The 25,112-nt window shown below is 42.5% G+C and overlaps 1 protein-coding gene across 3 annotated transcripts in view; it reads left to right on the top strand.

Moving 5' to 3' along the window:
• Positions 1-25,112, top strand: part of atg10 (ATG10 autophagy related 10 homolog (S. cerevisiae)) — a 65,392-nt gene that overhangs the window by 33,265 nt on the left and 7,015 nt on the right. For all 3 annotated transcript variants that reach the window (XM_088912214.1, XM_088912212.1, XM_088912213.1), the window contains exons 4-5: positions 16,471-16,612; positions 17,479-17,576. In XM_088912214.1, coding sequence (XP_088768340.1) covers positions 16,471-16,612; positions 17,479-17,576 — 240 coding nt within the window. The remainder of the gene's footprint in view (positions 1-16,470; positions 16,613-17,478; positions 17,577-25,112) is intronic.

The following is a 25,112-nucleotide window of genomic DNA, read 5'->3' as shown; positions in this document are numbered from 1 at the left end:
TTCACGTTTATGAAACGCTGTGGAGAGTCATGAGAGAGAGGCCTTTGATTGTGACGCAGTGTGGGGAAAGCCACTCGCTTTTCTGTGAGGAGAGCCACTGCTGAGACCAGACTTTCGCTGAGAGCTGGTCTGCGCGTTAAACTGCCAAACCTTTTCAGAAACTAGCTTTACAAGTTTGTTATTCCTGCAGTTATTTAATTAAACTTCAAAAACATCCTTCATAAAAGGGGTATACATATAATTCCGTACAGGGAATATACATGTCCATGAGTAAAATTAGATAATTTAGCAGAAATTATTACCACTACTTGTAATGTTTTAATTGAAAGTGCAGGAAGCAGAGGATCAACACCTTCTGAGTGAAGATAAGTGAAAAGGACATTGAAATTCATTAATTTTAAATCTTAAAGTACATGTACATTTTTCAAGGAAAGCTCAATCGTTTGTGGATTTAATCATTTTGTGATTTTGTCCTTTTTAGGCTGGGGTAACCCTGTTCTAAATGTACCATACAGCTGGAGTCAGGGAATACCACTGAGGGCAATGTCAACAAAAGCTTCCACTATTAATCATTTTTAATGAAGGTGGTTGGTTAAAAGTAAGACATAAGTGTCTGTTGAAAAAATTATAAGAGGACCCCTTAGTGTCAGGAATTGTTATCTCAGCAGCTAATTCAGCAAGTCTTAGGAAAACAAAATCTTCAGGTAGGGGCTTGTCTGAACAGTGTGAACCACTTCTTCAATCCCATGAGCCCAGTGCGTTCTCATCACAGCTAAAACTAAGTAAATATAAGAAGCTGAAGTTCAGCTCACAAGTGGTTTAGAGAGGGCGGCTTTCACGGTATCTTGTCACATCATTGTTCTTTGATTTCTTTTTCTTTTGAATATAGCATTGAATGTCTTTTCATTCAGTTCATACATTCTGTTTCCTTTTTGTCAAATTGCGTTTCGATCCTTTTGAAATAGATCTGTGACCAGGGCTGCTTTTCATTATTGTAAAAGTAAAAATATTACAAGGTGTTACTTTCAAAAGAAATGACCAGAAGTCCCTAGTAAAAGCTTCACAGCAGCCTTTACTTGAAAACACTGCAATTTTTATAAATTTCCACTTGTTAATTTGATATATTATTGACACCTGAAGAAGGCTCCACAGCCGAAACGTTGTGTTTCCTTTCTTCTCTTTTCAGTATGGGATAAACCTGCACTTGTTCCTTTGCAGCCTACGCATGCTGACGCAGCTACAGTGCCTATAAAAAGTATTCACCCCCCTTGGGCGTTTTTACATTTTATTGTGTTACAGCATGGAACCATGATTTAACTGAGAATTTCTGCCACTCATCAACACAAAGTACTCTACAGTATAACGTCAAGGTGAAAACAAATCTATACTTTTACTAAATTAATTAAAAATAAAAAACAGAAAATTAATTGAATGCAGAACCGTGATTTTAAGGCATATACTGTACGCTATGCATCATTGTGATTATGCAGGTGATAGTCATGGTGAAATTGGTCATTCCACAGCTTATGGGCTGATGAAGCTGTGTTGCAGACCACCCCAGAAGGGCTCACAGGGTCACAGCAATTACTGTATATCTGTAGTTCTGAGTGAGCTGAGACTTTCTGCAAATTTTCATATGTAGTAAAACCTGGATTGTCATCTTGCTCTTTAATTTTAATCATTTTCGCTGCTTTTCTGCATCGCAAATTTGTCATTTGTTTTTCAGCATTTCATCATAATTGTATTTATGCTTCTGTAATTGTCAGGAATTGCAGTAATTGGCAACAAATCTGTGTCATAAGAGTTATGCCAATTGCCAAAATACATTTGTGAGGAGTATGAAATTACTTTTTATATTTTGTTTATGGTTTTATTGGAAAGCTGAATTTAGGTACTCCAACAAAATAATTGTCTGTGATTGTATTCCTGTTCATTCAGGCATGTTTTGTAAATAAAGCACATTAAATGTAAGACAATATGAACTGAATGCAGTGAGTTCAACCTCAATCTTGGCAGACAAGCAAGACGACCATTTTAGACATTTTGGGCAAAAGTACAAGCCATTCAATCAGGGCAGGGAGATGGAAGAGCACAGTTTTTTTTTCTTATTTGCATTGCAAATGCTCTGCTACAAGTGCATGCGAATCTTTTCATCCGCCGTGCCATGGATTAAAGAAAAAAACAAACATTTTTGTGTTCTTTCGAAATTTAAAGGTGCAGTGTAGACAACTGGCATTTTATTCTGCTTTATGGGAATGCAGTAGCCTTTTCTATTGCACTTTATCAGACTGTATTTTCTACTGATGCAGTAGATGATGAGGGGCAAGAAGGCAGAGTATTATCACCACTTGATTATGCGCCTCTGTGTGCTGTGTGCTTCCCTCAGGCTCAGCGAGACACTGAACATGAGAACATAAAGTTTACAATCGAGAGGAGGCCACTTGGCCCAACTAGCTCGTTTGGTGGATAGCAGCTAATTGATCTGTGGATCTCTTCCAGCTGTTTCTTGAAAGAAGCCGGGGTATCGGCTTTAACAACCATGGCCCGGTGGTTTGTTCCAGGCCCCCACAGAATCCTCCGTTGTGCGCGTCTAGCTCTGCAGATTAACCCCTTTCGAGCTGACTGCGTGGTAGGCTTTTATTCCCTCTCTGTGATCTCGGATTCGAGTGCGAGCCGCGTGTGAATGTGTCACAGGACTGTGTGAAGTGGTGCTCAGGACCCGAGACTAACCCTGCAGGGTTTCGGTCTCACATCCTGGGAGGGAGGCCCTGCACTGTAAATGGGATCCCTGGATTCAGTTACCTGGTAAAATACAAGGAAAAAAGTCTCCATCAGCATTACAGTGTAGTCGTTGCCAGACTGTGAATAATAAGAATTAATAGTAAAAGAACAAGTAATAGGTTGTAAAAAGAAGAAAGAAAACACAACGTTTCAGCTGTGGAGCCTTCTTCGGGTTCACAGCTACCCACCAGAATTAATAGTACTATTAGAATAATAATCAGAGTCCACTCCATAGCATGCTGTGTTGATGATAATATGTTTGACAATCTTTCTAATGGTTTTTGCATCTCATTGCCCTCATTTCAAACTTAATTTCGAAGTTTTGACGCTAACAATAAAACGCTTCAGGTGAGTTTTGCTTTTGAAACATTGTTTCGGCGGAGACTGAGGGTGGAAAGCATGCCCCTGACTCTCTAGACTCCGGGAGAGAGAAGTATCTTAAAGTGAAACATCTGTTAAGACGGGGCTGGCGCAGTACTCTTTTCATGCCTTGATTGTTACTCTTGATTTTTACCATCCAGTTTTGTTTGACCTTTTCAACTGTGCGTTGAAGAGATTCATTTTTTAAATTCTGATCTACTATTAAAAACAGAGTGATCATGAGCAGCATATAGAATCATTAAGACCTGAATCTGAATGTTGTCATGGAAAATAAATATCTGATGAGTCTTCTTCTATTTTGTTCTCCTCCAAACGATATTGATGTACCGCTGGGTTGAGCTAGTTTGTGCCTGTGCTGCACTATGGCTGAAACACTTGTGTAGCTCCTAGGAATCCTGACTTTGTGACAGAAGGTGCCACAATACTGTACCATTAACTAATGTCAAGAGGACCATCAGTAAAGTTGCGCATGAGAGGGGTTGATGTGGACCATCTTGCTCGTTTGGCAGATCATTGGCTATGCTGTTGTGAAATTTCAAAAGGCTGTTTCTGAAGGATCTCAGCCACCTGAAGATACTCTTCTCCACACAAAGAAACGTTTGCTATTCTGCAACCTAGATGGGTTCCCTTTTAGTTAACAGGGGTGGTCCCGTGACCTTGTTTTGCTGCTGTGAGTGAAATAGTCCCCTAGCTTGACCCTAACGTTACCCCCTTACGATTTTATTTACTCTCAGACTCCTTTCTAGATTGAGAAGATTAAGCTCCCTAGATTTATCATTATATGATCATGCCCAATCATTTTCCTCCAACACATAATGTATGACAATGCAATGTTATAGCACATGTTCTAATTCCTGTGTGGATCACTTTGCACGTATCAGCATTAGATTTCATTTGCCAGCTGTCCGCCAAATCCATGGTTTTGCCTAAGTTTTTTAGTCGTTCCTCTGCTCCTCATTTGCTGTGTTTGCTTCTTTCTCGATTTGTGTATCATCTGCTGACCTAAGTAATTTACTCACTATACCAGAATCTAAATAATAGATACAGGTCAGGAAGAGCAGTGGCCTTGATACGGATCTCTTGTGTACACTTCTGCTTACAGCTGCTCTGTCAGAGGTTATGTCCCTGAAGAGGATGCTCTGTTTCCTGTTTGTTAACCTCTTGCCAATCCACAGTATTGTATGTGCAATCGTTCAGTTGGATTCCTATGTCTTTTACATTGAGAATTTACCTTTTTTTTAAATCTGTATCAAAATTTAAATAAATCCTATGCTTAAGGAGTATAAACTGTTTGTATTGCTTGTTCAAACAAATCAAGTTAGTTAAACAAGACCTTTTCTGTCTAAACCCATGTTGACTTTATGTCTCATCTCAAATTAAACATCACCCTTGCGACTGGAGTGCCTCTTACTTCAGTCGAGAACAACTGCAGAAGAAGTGGTTTTGGTATTGGGTATGTCCACCCCTTGCACTTTTCTAACCCATTTACCACATCCTAAGTTGTTTCTGTGCTTTTATGTTTGGAATATGTTTAAAAATCTCTAGTCTCTAGAAGTCAGAAGTCAATGTTACTTCTGTCTGTTAAAGAATACTGCTTTTCTGCCATGATGGGCCTGTCTGCCTCTCAGTGCTGATACAAAAACTGAATTATGCCCCCTCACCCGGGATCGGCGGTCGTGGAAAATGACCTGACGGGTGTGATGTCCCTTGAGTTCCGCTGGGTGCAGTAACAGGCGTTCAGCTTTCAGACTGGGAGAGGGGCCTGGCTGCGAGGCTGGGGGTGGAGGGCAGCAGGCACTGGTCGGAGGGTGAGGCGCTGTGAGAAACGGTCTCACAAGCTCAGAGGCGGGGGGGGCACTGCCTCACAGGCCAGCGGGAGGCCCGCGTCAGGCCTGCGAGGGGACTGCGCTCGGCACGACGAGCCCGTCACAAATTCACAAATGAAGCAGGCCCTGAAAGAAAGGTCGCCGATCGGGGTTCAGCGTGGGTTTTTAAGACATGTTCGGGATTTGTTCCAAGAGACTGGGATAAGGATTTGCAAGGCTGATACGCTTAATAAATGCTTAACATAGGGAAACTGAAAGTAAAGAACGGGACTGCTCAGGCTCCTACAACCTTCGTTCTGCTCCTTTGGAAAAGTATTTGAATGAGCTGTCGGGTTTAGTGCTAACTGTGCATGACCAAAAATCCTGAAACAAGGAAGGTTATTATGTTGTTAAAACGGGAAATCTCCAGGGAACGAAGGAAATTGTCGTTTATGAATGATGGTGACTTTTGTTTTAGTTGCAGTGGGCAAGAAGGTATTTCTGCCAGACACCTCTGTAAAATGATGGAATCTTTGCTCTTGAACTCTATCCCACATTTGTATCCATTTTGTGGCTTGAATGTGTGCTTTCTCTGTTAAATGGAGGCTTTGATGACATTCTAGGTTTCTTTTTTTTTTAAAAAAAAACATCATATAAAGTTATATCCAAGCAATATGTTTGTTTTCTTGTATTTTGTATCTTAATAGTTGATAGCTTGGACAATGCAGTAAGCTCTGAAATAAGATTTGGGCGTGTTTACACAACACTGCAGTTGCAATCTTATTTAGAGTACTTTGTTCATTTCTGGTTTCCAAATGAAACAATACACTGTTCTGTAAGGTGCCCAGAGACGAGTGAGCAGAGTAATTACAGGCCTGAAAGACAAATCATGCGCACACATGTTGGAAAGAAGGACATCTTTAGCAGTTGTCATCATGAAGGAAAAGTAAAAACCCATTTTTTTTTACACTCTGCCCAGAAACTGATTTTAAGTTCAAAGCTCGCAAAGTGAGATGAGGCCCGGGGTGGAAAAGCAGTGCGAATATGGTGTGTGAGGGAGAGCAGCCAGAGCTGGGGGCTGAGCTGTGGTGTGGAGAATGATTGATTGGGATCTCTCAGATAATTGCTTGATGAGGTTCTGAAGAACAATAGGATGATGGAAACTAAATAAGTGAGGGCAGGTCCTGAATAATTTAATGTTGTTAGTAATGTTGTTCGCCATGGGCTTGGAAAACAACCCGTGAACTTCATTCAGTCATTCAGTTTAATCATAAGGACACCATTGTATTTTCTTGCATAGTAGTATGAGAACAAGTGATCCGCACCCTCTCTGTGAAGTTACTTAGTTACTGCGCCCTGCTCATAACAAAGAAACGGGGCTTTTCGGACACGAAAGAGGATAGCTTCTCTCTCTAACGGTAGTCGCTCTCCCTCCGGGCGTTGCGTGAATGAACGGTCTTGGGTGCGACCTTCGCTGTGAACCTCAGGACGTCTGGAGCAGCAAGTGCGAGGATGAAATGAGTGGGAGAGGCAACGCTGTCCCTAGAAATCCGCTGGTTCCTTCCTCCTCTCTCTCTGCACCCGTAAACAAGTTTGAGGCATTGATCCTATTATGCTGGTAGATTGTTTCGGGGACTTTATGTGCTCTGCTATAATAAATATCTAAATGTTTTTGTTTTTAGCTGTAGGGCTCAACCACAACAAAATAAAACCTGCTCGGCTGTTGCTCACCACAATCCCATTTTTTTCCCCGAAGTCTTGTTGTTGGTTAAGAACACAAGAAAAGTTCAAAACAACAGGAGACGATTTGGCCCATCTACCCATTTTGGTAGTTAGTATTGAATTGATCCAAGCATAACAACCAACCATTTTGTAAAAGAAGCAAAGATATCTGCTTTAACAATGTGCCTGGTTAGCTTGGTCAATACTCTGAAAGCCCTCCTGGCCAAATTTCCCTCCTGGTCTTTACCGATCATGGCCTCCTAATATCCCCATCTGCAGTATGAAGTGGCTTCATCACTCTGCTCTCCTCCCCACTGAGAGCTGGTATGTGGGGAGCGGACTGGCGCCGTTTGGCTGCCTTTGCATCATCCAGGTGGGGCTGCACACTGGGGGTGCTGGAGGGGATCCCCATTACCTGTAAAGTGCTTTGAGTGGAGTATCCAGAAAAGAGGTATAAGGATTGTGTAAGGATTATGCAAGTATTTATTTTGCGTAAAGATGGGTCTCCTGTTCCCAGTTGTAAATGTGCTTCCACATAGTATGCCCTGGTTCATGTGTTCCTGTTGATTTTTTAGTCCACTGGGTGGAGTCTGTCAGTGCCCTTGAGGGTGTTGAATACTCCGTAGTGTCCGTGTAGGACATTCCCTCCCCGATTCCAGAGCGGCAGTACTTTCTCTTTAACACGGTGAACTTCTGCTTCTTTCCCCACGTGTTTTGTCATCAGATATTCCAGTGAGTGGAGCAACCAGATAAAGCTGGCACTATAAAGTCGAAGCGTTTCCCAGGGTTTTTCACCAGCTGCCTGTCTCCACTTGCGTTTTCAGCCGAACCCGGTGGGAACCCATTGCCGAGCTTCTATTTTTTAAACAAAAGCTGCATTTTTAGAATAGCACAATTCAGATTCTTTTTTTTTTGTGAGTTTGATTTCCGTTGTGCAATGCCACCCACACCTCTTTCCCGTTCTCTCTCTCTCTCTCTCAAGCACACAGCTCCTGTGCCACACACAAGCTGTTTTAGGTTACATGGTCTTTTCCTGGTTAATTGTTTCAGTGTGCTCACAGGTAATTTATTTTTGAAGTAGGGGCCTCAAGTGATGTATGGATTCAGACAGAGAAGCCAGATGTGAGACCCCTTTTTTTTCCACACCAGGATACAGTTGATCTCAAGTTACATATTTAACCATTTAAATTCTGCCCCTTCAAACTCAGTTCTGACAACAGACCTGCAGTGTGAATGCCATTGGCCTTAAAAGTACTTTAGTCAGATATTTGTTTTTGCTTTTTGTTTAACTGAGAATTTGATAAATTTTATCAAACTGACTGTAAGATTGTTTTAATGTAACTGTCTCTTATTGAATGTTTAACAGTATTCCTAAGATTCAATGAAACACTACAATCCCTTACATATGAACACAAGAATCCAAATGTGAAGAGTCCATATGGCCCATCAAGCTCATTTGGTTGGTAATAGCTCAGTGATCCAAGGATGTTATGCAGTTACATCTTGAAAGAAGCCAGGTGTCGGTTTTAACAACATGGCTGGGTAGCTTGTTCCAGATTCCCATTCCTCTGTGTAAATAAAGTGTCCCCTGTTAAGGTTTTGAATGCAAACTTGGAGTTTCCATTGCATATTTGAATCGGGTACTCTTCTGGGGTTTTTGTGTTCAAGACTTTTTGAACGTTTGCTTCTGCCAACGTAGGTTTCTGACAGTGGTTGGATTGAGGCTTAGTTTGCTCAGTGTGAGTATATGACATTCCTTTGACCTGGGAATATAATTGGTCACTCTTTTTTGGACAGGCATAGCAACCATTACTTTTTTTGTAAGATTGTCACCAAGACTTTGCATGGTACTCTAAATGAGGTCTTACTAGTGAAACTTGTGGTTTTAACACAAAATATCTTGATTTATATACAGTATTGCAACATTCTGTTTGTCTGTTTTCATGCTCATACATTGTCTAGGGGTAAAATGTCAAACTAAAAATAGTTTCCCATCTTGGATTTGAATTTTATTTAGGCTGTCTGCATTGGCACTCTGCATTTGTCTACAAGCCATAGAGCATTCTGGTGCACTATGGCTGCCGTCGCATTATCCAGGTGGGGCTGCACATAGGTGGTGGTGGAGGGGATCCCTATTACCTGTAAAGCACTTTGAGTGGAGTTTCCAGAAAAGCCATATATAAGTGTTAGCAATTATTATTATTACTTTAAATGTCACCTAGGTTTTTGCCAGATTTTAAGCCTTTTTCTTTCATTTTTTTTTGCTGCTTCTGCAGTGCTTCCCATTCCTCCCAGTTTGCTATAATATTCAAACTTGTCTAGTTTACTAACTACACGGGAATCCAGATGGATATAAATTCAGAAGAGCTATGGTCCCAGTATAGATCCCTGGGGTACTCCATTAATTACATCACCTCAGTTTAAGCATTTGCTGCTTGTCGGCCCACTAGGTTTTGTATCCAATAACCAATTAAAAACATGAGGGGTTTGGTACCTTTTTTCTGAAGTAAAATTACATGAATCCTTAACGATTGTTTAATACTCACGAAGTCAGGACTTGGTAATTTATGGTATATTACAATGTCATAAAATTAAGTCTTCACAGGATTTGTTTGCTTTGAGGTGGTACTATATACAGTAATTACTGTATAACAGCAATATTCCAGACATAAGTACTGTATAAAAAGACATGATGGCGCCGACGAGAAAGGCCGCTGCTCCCGTTCGTTTCTGTCTATTTCTCTATGCCATTTTCTGTACTGCTAACTGCACATCCTAATGTTATAATCCTAATCTAATCCCTATAAATTCCTGTCGTTCTACTCCTCTCCCCCTCTTAACGAGCTCACACACAAAGCATTTCATTGCCGGCAACACTGCTGTGTGCTGTACTGCTCCTGCGTTGATAAATAAACCTTGATTGATTGATATTGAGATTAAAACGTGAATCCTGAATCACATTTCCGTGTTCTCCCAGTATAAACTCAAAACATTTTGTACGTGAAATAGTAGTTTTCAAATGCACCAGTCTCCCACCTTCATCTCTTCCTGTGCCTAAAACAGACGTTCAGAAATTCCTGTGTAATATTATTAAAGCACCCCTTGCTTTGCTCTCTCCAGAAGTGCAAGACGTTGCGCACACACTACACTTAAATGTGAATCTGTAAAACAGATTTGATCTACAGACATCTTGCTGTTTCAGATGAGGCTCCTGTATCATGGCAAGCTAATAGGTGATAATGTAAAGACAAAATCAGTGATGGAAACAATATCCTTAGTTGTACGCTTACGCCTCAGAAGGGTACCATTGTTCCCCATCCTGAACAACAACAACAAAAACAAAAAAACAGGAACCCCCCCTCCCCCCCAAAAAAACCAAACAAAACAAAGGAAGAGCGTGGACCCCAACTGTGAACCTCATAATACTGTCATAAGAAGTCAAAGGTCTGATCCCCCATCAGACAATACACAAATAAAGAATCTCACTTCTAACAGACAGATGCACTGTTTTGCTGATGTACTGAATGCATACAACATCATCATTAAAGACATATCTATATGAAGGTCTTACCTATTACGCAGTATATTTTAAGCAAATACAGAGAGTCATTTGTCATTTAATCCAAAGTAACAAAAATTTAGTTCCCAATAAGAATGACCAGAGTACGAAAAAGGTTTTGACACCATCCTAGGCAACTAAAAGTCAGTCTTAATAAGAGAAAGCAGCGCACAGCATACATAAACCAGGAAAGGCACTAAGTTCTCATTTTACCCCCAGTACCTGTTTTTGTTCATTAAATTCACCCAAGACCAACTCCAGCTTCGAGATCAATTGCTGAATGGTTCATATCTCTACGTTTAAGTCCACACCTACAGTAGTTATCTGTGAGCTCATTGCTGCTTCTTCATTTTTTGCTCGTTGAGCCGGCAGAGAGCCAGGTCTTTTTTTAGTTTGGCGAGGGATCAGCCTTGTTCCGCGTCCCCATCATCCAGGAGCTCTTGCATGTATTAGAAACATAGACGGCTATAACCAAGATGGGAAAAGTGGTGTCAGGCAAGAGAAGGGTTACTCTTCTGAAGTACCCATCACATGACCTTGACATTTTCAGCACTTAGGTATTCAGTGCATTTTACAAGGTACTACAAGAGTGAGTTTGTCATGCATTGATAATAGCACCTTAGTTCATCTGCAGTTTCAAGAGCTCACAGTACATGGGATCAGTGCCTTTCAGAACAGAAAACTTTCAGGTCTGTCTGGGTGTTTTTATAAAGGTGTGAAGAAGGATCTTTCTGTATCTCGTTGTTCTCGTGTGTGTTCTTCGTGCTGTATTTCCAGGCGTGAAAGGGACAGAATGTGTTTTGTTGTGATTTAAAAGTAAAATGCAATTAAAATGCACCCTTGTCTATTTGACGCTATTTGTGCACAAGTTATATATTTGGCTGTGCATTGAAATATTACTCTCGCTGTGTTAATCCAGTAATGTGCTTTGCGTGCTCCCACTCTGTCCCTAAATTTCCCGAAATTATAGTCTTAAAACTATAAACCTCAAAGGTTTATAGTTATAGTTATAGTTTGAGGACTTATAGTTATAAGTCCTCAAAGGCACTGATGACGTCAGCCCAGCAGACTTCTTCAGAATCGGGACTGAAACACGCAGCAGGGGAAGTGCATTTCTTTACACAAAGGGTTATGGAGGTATGGCACAAGCTTACCCAGTCATGTTGTTAAAGATAGCACTTTTCAAGAAATGGCTGGACGAGACCCTCAGATCAGTTAGCTGCTGAAAAGCGAATTGAGCTACAGTAGGTGGCTTTGAGTCATTTTAATCATCTTAACCATTCTTATGTGAATTCTGATTTAGTCGCCTCTTTTTTAGTACATTAGGGAGGTAGATTCATTTTTAATTTATTTTTTTTTTTACTTTGAAAAAAGTATGCAGGCTTTTGCTAAGACGAAAGGGGTAAGCATCTGGTTCTTACAAAAATGAGAATCTCTTCCCGTCACTTCTTGAAAGACTCCAGGGTACCGGCTTTGACAACGCCTAAAAAAGTTCCCCCTGATCTCAGTTGATATTTTTGCATCTGCATAGTCCTCAGGTTCTTGTTTCCCTGACGGTATGAGTACATCAGGTGCTGAAAATGACTGGTCTGTAAACAAAACTGAAACTGTAATTGTAGGTTAGCTCATACAGTGGCTCAAAAGACCTTCCAACTTGCTGCTAGACATAATTATAGCCATATGCCAATAATTTCTCTTCCTGAACTCTCACATTAAATGAAAACTGTTGTGTGCGGTAACAGAGAAACTAGGGGGATCAGGGAGATTTTAAAGGTAGTGTAAAGACTGGTGCAGCAAAGAGGGGATAGGTTCATGGGTTTCTGGAACAAATGGGACAAATGCAAGCAGGATAGGCTACACTTGATCGACAAGTCTTGAAAGAAGGGAATAGGGAGATCCTATCCAACAATTTCTGGTGGGATCAGGAAAGCCCACTACCAACAACAGACTAACAACAGGGCCACACTAACAGCAAGCTTAAAGCAAATAGCATCCATTCTTCAAAGCTGAAACCGTAAGGGTTAAACTGCAAGAACTGCAGCGATTCTTGACAATGTGACATCCACTCCAGAGGATGAAAGTTATGTCTGACCCTTTACCGGGGTACAGGGCTGGTCTTCCTGGCCTGGTCGTTGTCCTCTATCTTGCTATTTTCCTGCGTTATCTGGGCTTCTTCTGCTCTTCTCCATCTTGATTGCGCCTCCCCCTGAAAAGGAAGAGGTTCGGTGCATGTGGTTTGGATGCGACAGTTCTCTCTACCCTAAATCTTTAAAGCTTGAATCCGGTATTAGGGTAACAAAGGAATTCGGGGTTAGTAGAAGAAGGCACATCAGAAGCACAATGTTGAAAGGTACCAAAAATTTACTAAAATAAGTTTAATCACAAGAACATATGCCCTTGATGGTTTATGGAGAAATTTTTAAAAAATCACGAAGAGATCCCTCCATCGGCTGTGTAACAGGGATTAAGATTCAAAGATAGAAAAAGAAAATTTGTGATGGCTGAGAAAACACAATGGAGCATTGCAACTGAGGCCAAAACGAATGCAGAGCATACTATAACAGTAATAAAACTGTAAAAACGCACGTTAATTGCATATAAAATAATAGGGCATTAATAATAGAGGATGAAAATGAAATGGTCACCATGAGAATTGAATAAGGCACACAGGAATCTCACAAAAGAAGACCTCAATACAGAACGTGTGCTGTCAGTATTGGATAACTTAAGAATTGGACACTGAGGTTCTAAAGGGGTGAGGAAGGCTAGAATCATATAATTATCTGAACAAAGGTATTTGTGTAGATTATTCTGTCTTCTCATCAAGACAACGTGAGGAAGCGAAGAAAACGACTAACAGGAAGCTTGGCTATGCAGCAGAAATGTGGAATTTAAACCACATTCGGGAAGTTTTATAATGCTGGAGTAAGACCTCGTTTCAGATTTTGTTTTCACTTGTGGTCACCATATCACAGGATGAGTATTATAGCCCTAGAAGCGGCTCAGAGGAGAACAACGTGATTCTGCGTGATTCTGTATATGAACAGGTTTAGGTGCTGAATCTCTTCAGTCCAGAGCAAAGGAGATGGGACATTTGACACAAGGGTATATAAAATCTTATGTGATACAAAAAAGGCTGAATCCAGAAGGTTATTTATCAGTCAGGTAGTGACACCAGGGCACAGAATCACAACTGGAGACTAAATGTGAATAAATTTAGGACTGAGAATTGGAAACCTACTTTTTTAAACGGAGAGTTCTGGATGTTTGAAACAGACTTTCCAGCCAAGGTGGTTGAGACCCAAACTCTGGGCTCCTTCAGGAAAGAGAATCACTTAGCTTTTAAACTACATCTTAAGAGCAAGAGGGGCAGAATGTCCTCCTCTTGTTTGTAACTCCTTATATACTGTTTGTGTCAAAACTCCTGCTGGCCAGAGTTGCTTGTTTCATTAAAATCATGCAAGCACTCAGATGGATCGCTGAAAACATGTCTCCAGAGAGGTGAGCAACAGACAACAGTCTTGTAAGAACTAGTCCTGTAGAAAAAAGCACAATTACAAACGCGTCTATGAAGTAGCACCTTGATTTAATAAAAACTGAATGTAACCTTTAACAATCTAATAATTGCATAATACCTTATGGTCAAAATTAATTAATAGTGAAGCACTCTTTTTAACTAGATTGCCACCATGCTCGTTTTGTTAAAGAAAAACATTGCAAATACTGCTGTCTGCATCCAAACATGCAAGATGGCTGCTTTGTTTGTAATCTTTCTTATGATCCTACTCTAAAGAGTAATTTTTTGTCAGTTATTTTTTTGAGGTGTTAGTTCAGCTGTTTTTATCCAATGTGAGTGAGACATTAGCAATTACCTTTTTTTTTTAACATAAAAATGTTGGTACCCATTTCAACAGCTTGGTTTCCTGGCGCTACGGGGGTGAAGGATCTTGCTCAGTGATAGAGCGCCTGGGTCTTCATCTGGGAATTGAACCTATGGCCTTCTGGTCCGGAGATTAGGGCCCTAAGCTCTGCTCCACTCGTGAATATTAATTACGCAGTCTTATGCTATCTGTAGGACCCTTATAGTTTAAAGACTCTTTGACACCACAATTACTAATATATTTTTCTTATCTGTTTCTTTGTGGCAATATGTTGCCATGAACCAGCCAACAATACCTTTTTGTGTTTGGGCTGTAATTGTGGAACAAAAGCACATGGAGCAAAGTGAGACTTGGTGAACTCTATGGAGATGCCAGTACCCAGTACCTCATCGTTTTAAATTGGTGGGTTTTTCCTGTCAGACATTGGGCACGAAACGGCAGTTGTTACTCAAGACGGGACTTGAAAAGTCTAAAGAAGATCTTATCACTTCCATCAGATGACTAAGCAGGCCCTGCAGGTAGTGAGTGTTTCCAGCTCAGGAAACTGAGAAGGACGATGAACAGGGGAATGTGAAATCTATAATTGGACTCGAACGTCTTCCTAGAAGGACTAACAGGGAGTCAATAAAAAAGGATGTGACTTGTATTCGCACAGTTTGGTCTCTTGTAATAACAGTCACCAGCTAAACAAAAACTGCAACCAAGTAGTACCATGAGGATAACCTCAAAACCTCAGCCAATTAAACAATTTCCTGTTTATCTGTCTATTCTGGATTTTCAGTGTGCCAAGACTTGACCTCTAATGATAACTTTTGACAGCCAATTAATCAGCCTGCAGCTGAAGGACCGGAATCAAAATCTGCACAACCTGTGTAAACAATCTGCAGGCGGTTAGGTTCCGACTTCTGGACAGCGCTTTGTGCACTGCAGTCGTATGCTTAACAAAGCTATAAAAAAGTCTGAATTTCACATTTCCGTGTTGAGCTCCAGTTAGGCGTCTTGTTTATTAGCAAAAGAACAAGTAGAGGTTAACTCTGCATCGATGCTATACATGAGGAAGGCTGTACATCTGAAACATTGTGCCTCCTTTCTATTTTTCAGAGTAGAATTACCCTTTACTTGTTCACTTGCAGCCAAAGCACACTAACACAGCTCCCCTCTTGAACGTCAAAATAATATGGTTATTGTGAATGCTTTCGCAAGTTGCCTGCATTTCACGTTGTTGTTGTTGCTTGTTGTTGTGAGCTTTGAAAAGGAAGACTGGAACGACGGATCTTGACATCAGTTTGGCCTCCAGCTTGTACATAGGTGCTTGGAAATAGGTGGCAGAATATTCTTTTTTTTCAGGCAGTTTCGTCATTTTCCTCTGTGAGATTTTAGAAACGCACATCTTTTATAAGCTGTAGTTAAGGTGTCTAACCTGTCTTCTGTACAGCAGTTATATTCTTTCTCCTAAAGTTCGCTTTATGCTGGTGGGGGGTGTGTGGGTCTTTTTGGTGTCGTTCCAAAAGGGAAATATATAAAAAAAGTCTTAAAATAAGAATAAACATTGCCACTTGCTCAGCAGAGGGAATACTCAAGGATGACAGCTCTCATCTTATCAAGGGTTCTGGGATTAACACTGTGCTGATTAAGGTAGTCTGTGTTTATTCACTACTGAGATCCCTTGAAGCAGACAAGCCTGTTTAAAGTGCTAATCTGATAGGCAGTTGTGTTTGGAGGATAGTTTACAAAGCTGGCAGCACGAGTTACATCTTTGTTAACCACATTAAGCTTGATGAAGTCAAATCACATTAAAAGGATGCCTTTAGGTGACAATATAATGCTCTGTTCGCAGTGTAAGCCAAACGTCTACAGTACATCCTCCAGCTGTAAGGTAGGTGGTACAAGAAAATCCATAGACATACTCTCTCAGTCAGCTGGTTTGTATCTTTTATATAATAAACAATGCCAATGGAGATTGTTTCTGTGGTTTTCAAAATAGTTTCCATAATAAATGAGACCTTAACTACAACATCAAATGAAAACTCTTACAGGAAAAAGGGTCAATGGAAACTGAATCTTTTTTTAAAAGTAATTCACAGTTCTTTGCACCCATTTCTCTGCATCTCAGCTGATACCCACCTGTCGAAAGTTGAAATTCAAATCAGTTTATTTTTATATAGCGCCTTTCACAACAAGGTTGCCCCAAGGCGCTTGACAAAGCAAGTGACCATACATGTTGTGAATACAGAACAGGAAAGACCAGAAGAAGAAAAAAGACCTGATAATATTCTTCTGGAATGGAAGAATGAGTTGGTGGACAAACCTGAGTAAAATGTGTCTTGTCCTCTCCTTTCAGACAGCTGTTGAAGAGGAGCCGGGTGAAGGCGATACAGAAAACGCGATCGTAAAAGCACCGGAAGTAATTCGCTATGAGTACCATGTGGTCTACTCTTGCAGCTACCGTGTTCCAGTGCTGTACTTCAGAGCTTCCACCTTAGGTGCCCTGGATCCTTTCAAATCTTTGCATCTTTTTTTAGATTAGATAGATCACTTTTTTAGCCATATACAATTTCTTGTATTAGGAATTTGTCTTTTCACATACCCCAGCTTGCTCTCCATGAGACACACAGACAGAGAGAGAGAAGCTTGGGGTCAGAGCGCAGGGTCAGCCATTTATACGGCACCCTTGGAGCAGTTGGGGTTAAGGGCCTTGCTCAGGGGCCCAACGGAGTAGGATTTGAACCGGCATGGCCATGGGATTTGAACCGGCAACCTTCCCGCCACAGGTGCAGATCCTTAGTCACAGAGCCACCGCTCCACAAGGGACAGAAGGTTTGGTAATGCTTTATTTGAATGTTACTGTGTGTAGTGTGTGAGGTGCAGAATTATGATTGCCAACAGTAGTAGTAGCAGTGTAAGGATATATTAATTGTCGGTAGTAGTTGTAGTGCGCGGTACGTAACGGTATCACTAGACAATTGTCTATAGGGTGATGCGGTGGCTCTGTGGCTCAGGATCTGCGCCTGTGGCTGGAAGGTTGCCGGTTCAAATCCCGCGGCCAGCAGAGGAATCCTACTCCGTTGGCCCCTGAGCAAGGCCCTTAACCCCAAGTGCTCCAGGGGCGCCGTATACTGTAAATGGCTGACCCTGCGCTCTGACCCCCAGCTTCTCTCCCTGTCTGTGTGTCTCATGGGGAGCAAGTTGGGGTATGTGAAAAGACAAATTCCTAAAACAAGAAATTGTATATGGCTAAAAAAGTGATCTTCTAGTGGCCGTGACTGTAGCAGTGGCAGTGATTCTAGAAGTCTTACTAATGTTAGTGTCAGTGATTGTTTTGTGACTTTGAATTGTGTGCCTGTAACAGAGGGACGGCCGCTGGCGCTGGAGGAGATCTGGGCTGGTGTTCATGAGCACTACAGGGAGCGCTTACTGCAGGGCCCCTGGGACACCATTACACAGCAGGTAACCCCCTCCCTGTGCCTCCAGAGGCGAGCACGCGAACCCAACGTGCAGTCCGAGCTGTCGTTTCGTTTCCCACGAACGGGTCACTTCAGAAAGACGTCGTAAAAAAAACAACAACAACAACAACAACAACCAAAACAGCTCTGAAACCCCCGCTGGGCGGTTAAGAATCCAAGTTGAGTTGAGTTTATGACCCCACCAAGAACCACCCCCCCCCCCGTCTCCCTGGTTCTGTGTCTGGGTTTTGGGGCGGGGGGCGTGGGCCTGTTTTCAGAGGCGCTCTCAAGCCGCGTTCCAGCCAGGCCTCGGGAGGCTCCCTGCCCCATGGGGTCTCCAACCCCCCCCAAGCCACCATTCAGCCTTGCCAGGCACGCCCGGGGGGGGGGGCTCGCTTTTTATATACTGTAAATCAGCGGCGTTGCACAGCTGCGGAGTGAAATTCCTGAGCCGCGGCCGCAGGTCTCAGTGGGCACTTCCTCCTGGCTCACTATGACATCAGTTTGCAACACCTGGCGGGGGCGGGGGCTGGCGATGCCGACATGCCGAGGAAGTTAGTAACCGTTCACAGGCTGAGTCTTGTGGGGGGGGGGAAAACAAATCCTGTTCCCATTTTGGTCCGAGACCTTTTTTTTTTGGGTACAGATCCAAATGTGGTTTTGTTTTTGTCTGTTGCGTGATCCGAGATCATCAAGAGGGCGCTTCTGGGGAAAAAGGTGATGCCCCCCTTTGCTAATAAAAGCTCCTGGAAGCCGTTTTTGGGATTCTTTGTACTGCCTTGCGTCTGCCTTTGAATGGAAGGTCTCGAGGCAAACCGTCTGAAAAGAGTCCCAAATCTGTAAGGAATATGTCTTGCTTTCCTTTCAGAGGGGGGCACGAAACATTTGTTACCATATTTTTCAGCAGTGATAAGTTAATCAAACCCCTTTAAACACTTAAAGGGCTTCAGCAGGGGTTAATCCTGACGCCTTCAGCAGTGAGACCTCTCGAGGATCAGTCCCCTATTGATCTGCTCAGTGACGTGAATGCAGATATGTATTCCTGGGGAGCATTTGCATTTCAATTGACTGCTTCTATTGTGATAGAGGATCAAAGGTGATTAACAATGAGAGCACTGGGGTGTTTAATAGGAAATGCAGAAAACAAATGCAATTTTGAGCTTCTCAAAGAAGCAGTCCGATTCTTTACGTTTGCACGGCGACAGTAACAATTCCCCAGCTATATGAAATACAGAAATTGCACCTTAAACGTATTTGCATAACACTCTGCAGCTTCATTTTGATTCGTTATCGTCTGTGCATGAACTTTGCAGTGAATTCCTTCTACATGTTTTCTTAAGATACAAAGGCGGCAAAGTTAAATTAGTGCCTTACTCTATCTGCCAGCGGTGCTTAATTATGCCAAAAAGTAATTGTTTTCTAATCAGCACTGGAATGCCTATTTGTCAAATTAGAAATAGCCCACGTTATGCATTTTAATATTATTTGTCTGTCACAGGAAACGTCCATCTGGTTAACCTGAAAAGCTGCACGTGGTTTTCCCAGTAGCAAATCTCCCATGGCGTTGTGGGCTGCGAAGTGAGCCATTCGGCCTCAGGTTGCACGTTTGAAGCCCCAGTGAAATGACACTCGTGGGCTTGCCGGACTTGCGTTCGGGAGTCCGCGAATCGTTTGCATTAATTATCGCCGAGCCACGCCGAGCGAGGCTAAGGACCCCACTCGTGCCTCTTCACCTTCGTGAGCCTGCATTCCTCACAGTGGGGGCAGACCCACGCTGCAGTGCTTGCCAACGAGCCCTGAGAAGATGCTTCGTTTTGTGAATGAATCTGCGCCTCTCCAGAAAGGGCTGAGGGCTGTGGAGCTTTGACGCACGCACCGTGACTCACCCGGCCAAGTGGAGACGCAGGCGCCTGTGTAACGCTGGTGTTATTTTAGATTTATCCAGCCGCGCCAAGCCAGAGGAGCTCCCATGAGCTACTGACTCACTGGGGCCATCGGCAGCAGAAATGTGGCTCTGACTCAGCCAGCTTCCACTTGCACCCTCCTTCTGCAAGCAGCGCAGAATGATAATACTGAAATCTTCAGAGTGAATGCTATCTCTCAGGGCACAGTAGTGCCTGAGCCATTTCAGGACCCCCGTGCACTGTAAATGCACCCTAATAGATATTGATTTTCTACCTCTATATTGCGCTCAAGGGTATAATTTCAGTTTCAACATGAAACCCTTGTAATTTACATTCGGAGCCTGGGGAGGCAACTTGGTGTTAGTATACAATGACAAGGGTAAAGCGTGGTGCTGCTCAGCGCTGGAGTCATCAAGACTCACAGCTCGTCCACACAGGCTTGTCACGAATAGAAATAAAACCCACGGCCACCTTAAAATAAGCTGAGAATCGTCCAGTGATTTCGCAGGGGGTTACTGAAGCCACCTACATTCCTACACTTGAGAAATCGTTTGAAAAATGCCCCCCTCCCCCCTCACCAAAAGAAAAACTGCCAGCGTGATGTTAGGAGTTATTTAGCTTACAGATAAATAGAAATTAAGCTTCTGGATTTAAGTGAGGTTTCAAGCTGCATGTTTTTAACCGAAAAGGTTTAGGATTTGAAGAAAGAATATTGAGCGGGGGATCCTTTAGCGGGTCAGCTGCTGTGATCCCCGACTGGAGTTCAGGATAAGGCAAACAACCGTGTGCTGATGAGCTCTGAAATCCACACGGTTCCCCACTGCCTTTGTGCAGGGCGTCGGCGCTGGAAATGCTCGGATCAGCTGGGGTCTGATAGGAGCCAGGCAGTCTTTACACCCTTTTTCTTCTGCAGGGTGGCAGAGATTTAGGAAGAGGAATGCTCCTTTAATGGCTTTCAACTTGAGATGCCATAGAGAAGTGGTGGCACACTTTGACGTTGTGCAGGTTCTGCACATTTGGGTGCCAGAGAGGATGGGTGTCATTGTTTCCATGTGTGTGAATGTGAAGATCAAGTCAGCAAATGTTCTGTAAATATAATACATTTCTTTTTACTGTAAGGGATTATTATATTACCTCTCTGTAACAAGCGCTTCTGAAACCACCTTCACCCTCGGCGCGTTTTGTTCATTTTGCAATTTCCAACCTAATGTCGCTGAGGCTCCTGCCTGAGCCTGTGGATTGTCTCTGTGTCTGTGTTCTTAGCGTGGTACTGTACAGTATGTGTGTATTAATAACAGCAATTTTCAAGTGTTGTTTTTGAACCTTAAATCCAGCTTTCTTTGCTTTACGAAATATGCGGTTTTCAAGTTATGACTACGTACTATTTTTGAAATGGGTATAGTGAATTCAAAAACCATTAAAAACGGAGAGGTGGGGTGAGCAACCAAACGTGGACATCTTCATCCCAAAAGATGGGCGCACTGCAGCATGAGGTATTCCTTAAGTCACTCATATCCATTTTTAAACGAAGTGGCTGTTCAGGGATATTTAGTGGTTTGCTGTCTCTCACCAGGAACCTCAGATGAAGTAATCTTAGTATACTGCATACTGGCATCTGAAAGATCTCAGATGATTATAATTTTGGTCAAACTCTTGTGAGAACATCTTGAACCCACAGCGCAGAGGCAGAGAGCCAGAACACTTTAGGCAGCAAATTACTGGCTCTACATCAGGGTCCTAAACCGTTTGGATTATGAAACTAACCTTTTTGTCAAGTAGAAGTTGACACTGTGAGAGCAAGTCACCGAAGTGGAACTGCTAGATTCCTCTGTGTTCCCGTGGGGAAACATGAATTTGTTTTCTTTCCTTAAAATCAGCCTTTACTCAGGGGGCACATAAGTAGTCTAGACCTCAAAACCTTGGATTGAGGTCCGAGCCACCAGTGTCCGAGTTCAAATCGCGTTAATGAACTCCTAAGTTAACTACCTTATTGCTCTCTGAAAGAAGAAAAAAAAAGCTCCCCGACCGCTCTGTTCTGGAGTTTTATCTACTCATTTGCGCAGGTTTTTGGAAAGGGGAGGGAGGTAATCGTACTTGTTTTGAGGAAAAGCGCTGGGTTTCTGACAGGTTCTGCTGATAAAGCTGGGTTTGTGGATCGTAGTCTGAGCCCTGTAGCCCACACTTCACCTGTTTGGGCCTGGTCTTTGTTATGATCCTGCTCTTACTTTTCTAGAGAGCATCGTCTCTCGGTTAGCTCAAAGCTGCCATGGTCAAGTGAGTATAGGTTAGTTTTCAAGCTTTTCCACACATAACACATCACATCATCATCCAAACACATTATTATTAATTAATATAAAAACATAAGAAAGGTTAGAAACAAGAGGAGGCCTTTCAGCCTATCTAGCCCATTTAGTAGTTAGGTAATTGATCCAAGGATCTCAATCAGCTGGTTATGAATGTTGAAGCTCCAACAACATGGCTGGGCAGCTTGTTCTATACTCCCACAGTCCTTCAGGCAAACAAGTGCCTCCTGTTCTCGGTTTTATACAAAAAAAAAAACATATTAAACAAGCAAAACTTAATTCAGTGTTTGACTGGAATTTGTCTCGAAGCGCGCAGTCTCCTCATGCGGGCAGGAACTGATGGCAGCGACACGGGGCCCCTGCTCGGCAGCTCTCGGGCCTTCTCTCTTCTTGTTCTTTGTGTCCGTCTGACTTGAAAACCACACACCGCTCCCCCATGGACTCAGAGCGTGACCTCTGTCTATCTACACACCGAACTCCGTCTCCGCAGCACACAACGAACACGTAAACATTGTCATGTATTACTCATTTTTTATTTTTCTCATGTGCGACTCCGTGGCAGACCTGTTCATGTCTGAAGGCACACCGGTCGTGAAACGCTGACCCAGTTTATCGCTAGCTTTCCACAAAAGAAAGAACCTAATTTGTGACTTCTTGAACAGTTTGTGAGCTTGGTGTTTTATTGATAACGTATCACTCCACTCCTGCAAATGAGACTCGCAGAACAATTAACTGATTAACAGACGGATCCCTCAGAGCCCGATTTGTGCGCGATTCTTGCTGGTCATTTCTCCCGCACTGGTCCGAAAGGTTAAAGCATCAAGCGGTTAATTAACAGTGGTTTCCAGACTCGAGGTAGAAAATTAAAATAAACCTATTGGCAATTTCAGCTTAAAAAGAGGCACAAAAGGGAGTGAATTGTTTTCATAGTATTCGCAAACCCCTTTTATGTAATTCTGTATTCAACTTTTACATCTGTACGTGACAAAGACTGGTCAAAAATGCAAAGAGATCTGGTTGCTGTTTACATACCAGTCCTTTATAAAGCTCATAAAGACACACCTGTGGGGAAAAGTCACGTCAGTGTTTAAAATACTGTGCCTGTAAACAAGCTGGGAAGGCTCAGTATACTTATTGATGGCACTGAATAAGTCTGTTCCGTAAAAAATGAATACCTGTTGTAAAATCAAAATAAAATAAGTATACTGAGCCTTCCAGCTTGTTCTAAAATCAAGAGTGCAAAAGAAGCCATAATTGTGTCAATTTGTCTTTCTATGTACAGTTACAGTGGCATATCATTAAAAATGGTTTGGGGTAAACACTTGAAAACAACACTTGAATTTCGGTGTGGAATGAATGCTGTTACACACTAATGTCCTGCAGAACGACTTTAAAGCTGGAGAAGGCACGGCACAGTACTTTGGTACAGCGCTAAAGCACAGAACAACCGTTGGACTGTTGTTGATGATGAAAACCCCATATTGGTGCTAACAGTTTTGTTGTGGCTCCGTGTTAATTGAAGAGAGATTGTCGTGAACTAGAATTCGCATCTGCGTTCGAGCAGCAGATGGTGGCGTTTATTTGAGACTGGCTTCTGAATGGTGTGAGGAGAGATGTTTAGAGAAGATGTGCAGGGTTGATATAAGGTCTGTGACTGCTGTCAGCTGTTATGACGTGGCGTCCAGTGTCCTCAGGTAGCGTGGGGTTTGGGGCTGCTGCAATCCTGACCGGTGGACTTGAAGTACGAGAGAGGCCATCGGCTCATCTAGCCTATCTGACAGTAGTTGATTGATCCGAAGATCTCATCCAGCACTTTCTCGAGAGGTGCAATGGGATCAGCTTTGGCAACACAACTGGCAATGCATTCCACATTCCCATAATCCTCTGCGTTCGGTGTCTCCTGTTCTCAGTTTTAACTACACTTCCACGTGTAGTAATTTTCACTTGTGCCTTCTGGTTTGTGTTTCAACGTTCAGTCTGGAAAATTTGGGAAAACAGCAGCCAACTGTCTGGCATATGTGATCTAGACATGGATAGGGTGGAGTACATGCAAGAGGCTTATTGGCTGCTTATTTTAACAATTGTTTTTAATAAATTCATTGAAGAAATCCAATACATGTACTGTATGGTAGGTTGAAATGTGTGAATGTAAATGGATGTGTTGCTGACCCAGCAATACATGTGAGGCTGTACTGATGTTTGCCCTGTAAGTATAAGAGAAGTCCTGCTCAGGTGGCATTCTCTCTGAGTTTATGAAAAGCCATTGTCACTGAGCATTCGTGATGATGACCATTTTCCAGTACAAAGTTTAGTATTGGCTAAACAAGCTAAATAAGCCCCTAAATGGCGAAGAGTGATTGGGGGTATGAGGTGTTAATTACATGTCACTGGAGCCACCTACCCAAGATCATGTCCTTCTTTCTCTGAAGGTGACAGTGCACACATGCAGAACCAGGCCCCAGCTGAGACAATCGCAACAGCTAGTGCCTGGCTATGTCTGCTCCTTTGGATGATTACTTTGTGCCGCCCTCCACATTGGGTCTAAAATATCAGCCAACTAAATGATCTGATCTTTTCAGTCAATTCATCGAATTCTATTACAAAGGCAGATCTTGTTTTTGAGTTCAAGAACTGTATTACCCAGACTCCTCTCTGGTAAGGAACAGAGCCATTCGTGTGGTTGTCTTGGGTGCCTTGCTTGCAGTCGCTGCAAGCTATAGTACTTTTCATCATCCCTGGGCTCCTCAGCTTGATAGTTTGTTTGCCTGCTTCCTCCAGCTTGATGTTTCCAGCTCAGGGAAGACTCGGATCCAGTGGCTGGAGCTGGCCAGTCTGTGTTTGAAGGTTCGGCTTTAGCTTTGGTCACATGCTGAGGGTCGTTGGCATGTTGTAGTGTGAAATTGTGATGAAATGAATCCCAGTTTTGATCTTTGGTTGCACATTGGTTAGTGATCTGTGTTCAAGACCTGCGCTGTTAACCCTTGATCAAGTCTTGAACCTCCCTCCACAGCTGAACAATTCGTCCTTGCATGTTGGCATCCTTCCTTATGTGGTGTTCAGATTCTGACATTATTGGGCAGTGTCCTTTAATATGCTGAAGTGTCCCGATTCCCCCATGTACCTGTTAAATTATTTTTCGGGGAAAAAAAGAGTGTGTTGATGATAATGGTGTAATTGTTCTTTTCCCTCCTAGAATATGGTTTCCTTAAATTGTTTTGATTCACGAGAACTGAGCGCACAAATGATCTCTAGCTTACAGATGTGAATAGTATATACTGTAAACACAACGTCTTGGATGGGCGTTGAAACTGGCAGTGAGAAAGGTTGGCTTTA

The sequence above is a fragment of the Atractosteus spatula genome, chromosome 3, assembly GCF_055471065.1.
Source record: "Atractosteus spatula isolate fAtrSpa1 chromosome 3, fAtrSpa1.hap1, whole genome shotgun sequence".
In the NCBI taxonomy this organism is placed as follows: domain Eukaryota; kingdom Metazoa; phylum Chordata; class Actinopteri; order Semionotiformes; family Lepisosteidae; genus Atractosteus; species Atractosteus spatula.
This window is presented reverse-complemented; position numbering and strand designations above follow the sequence as displayed.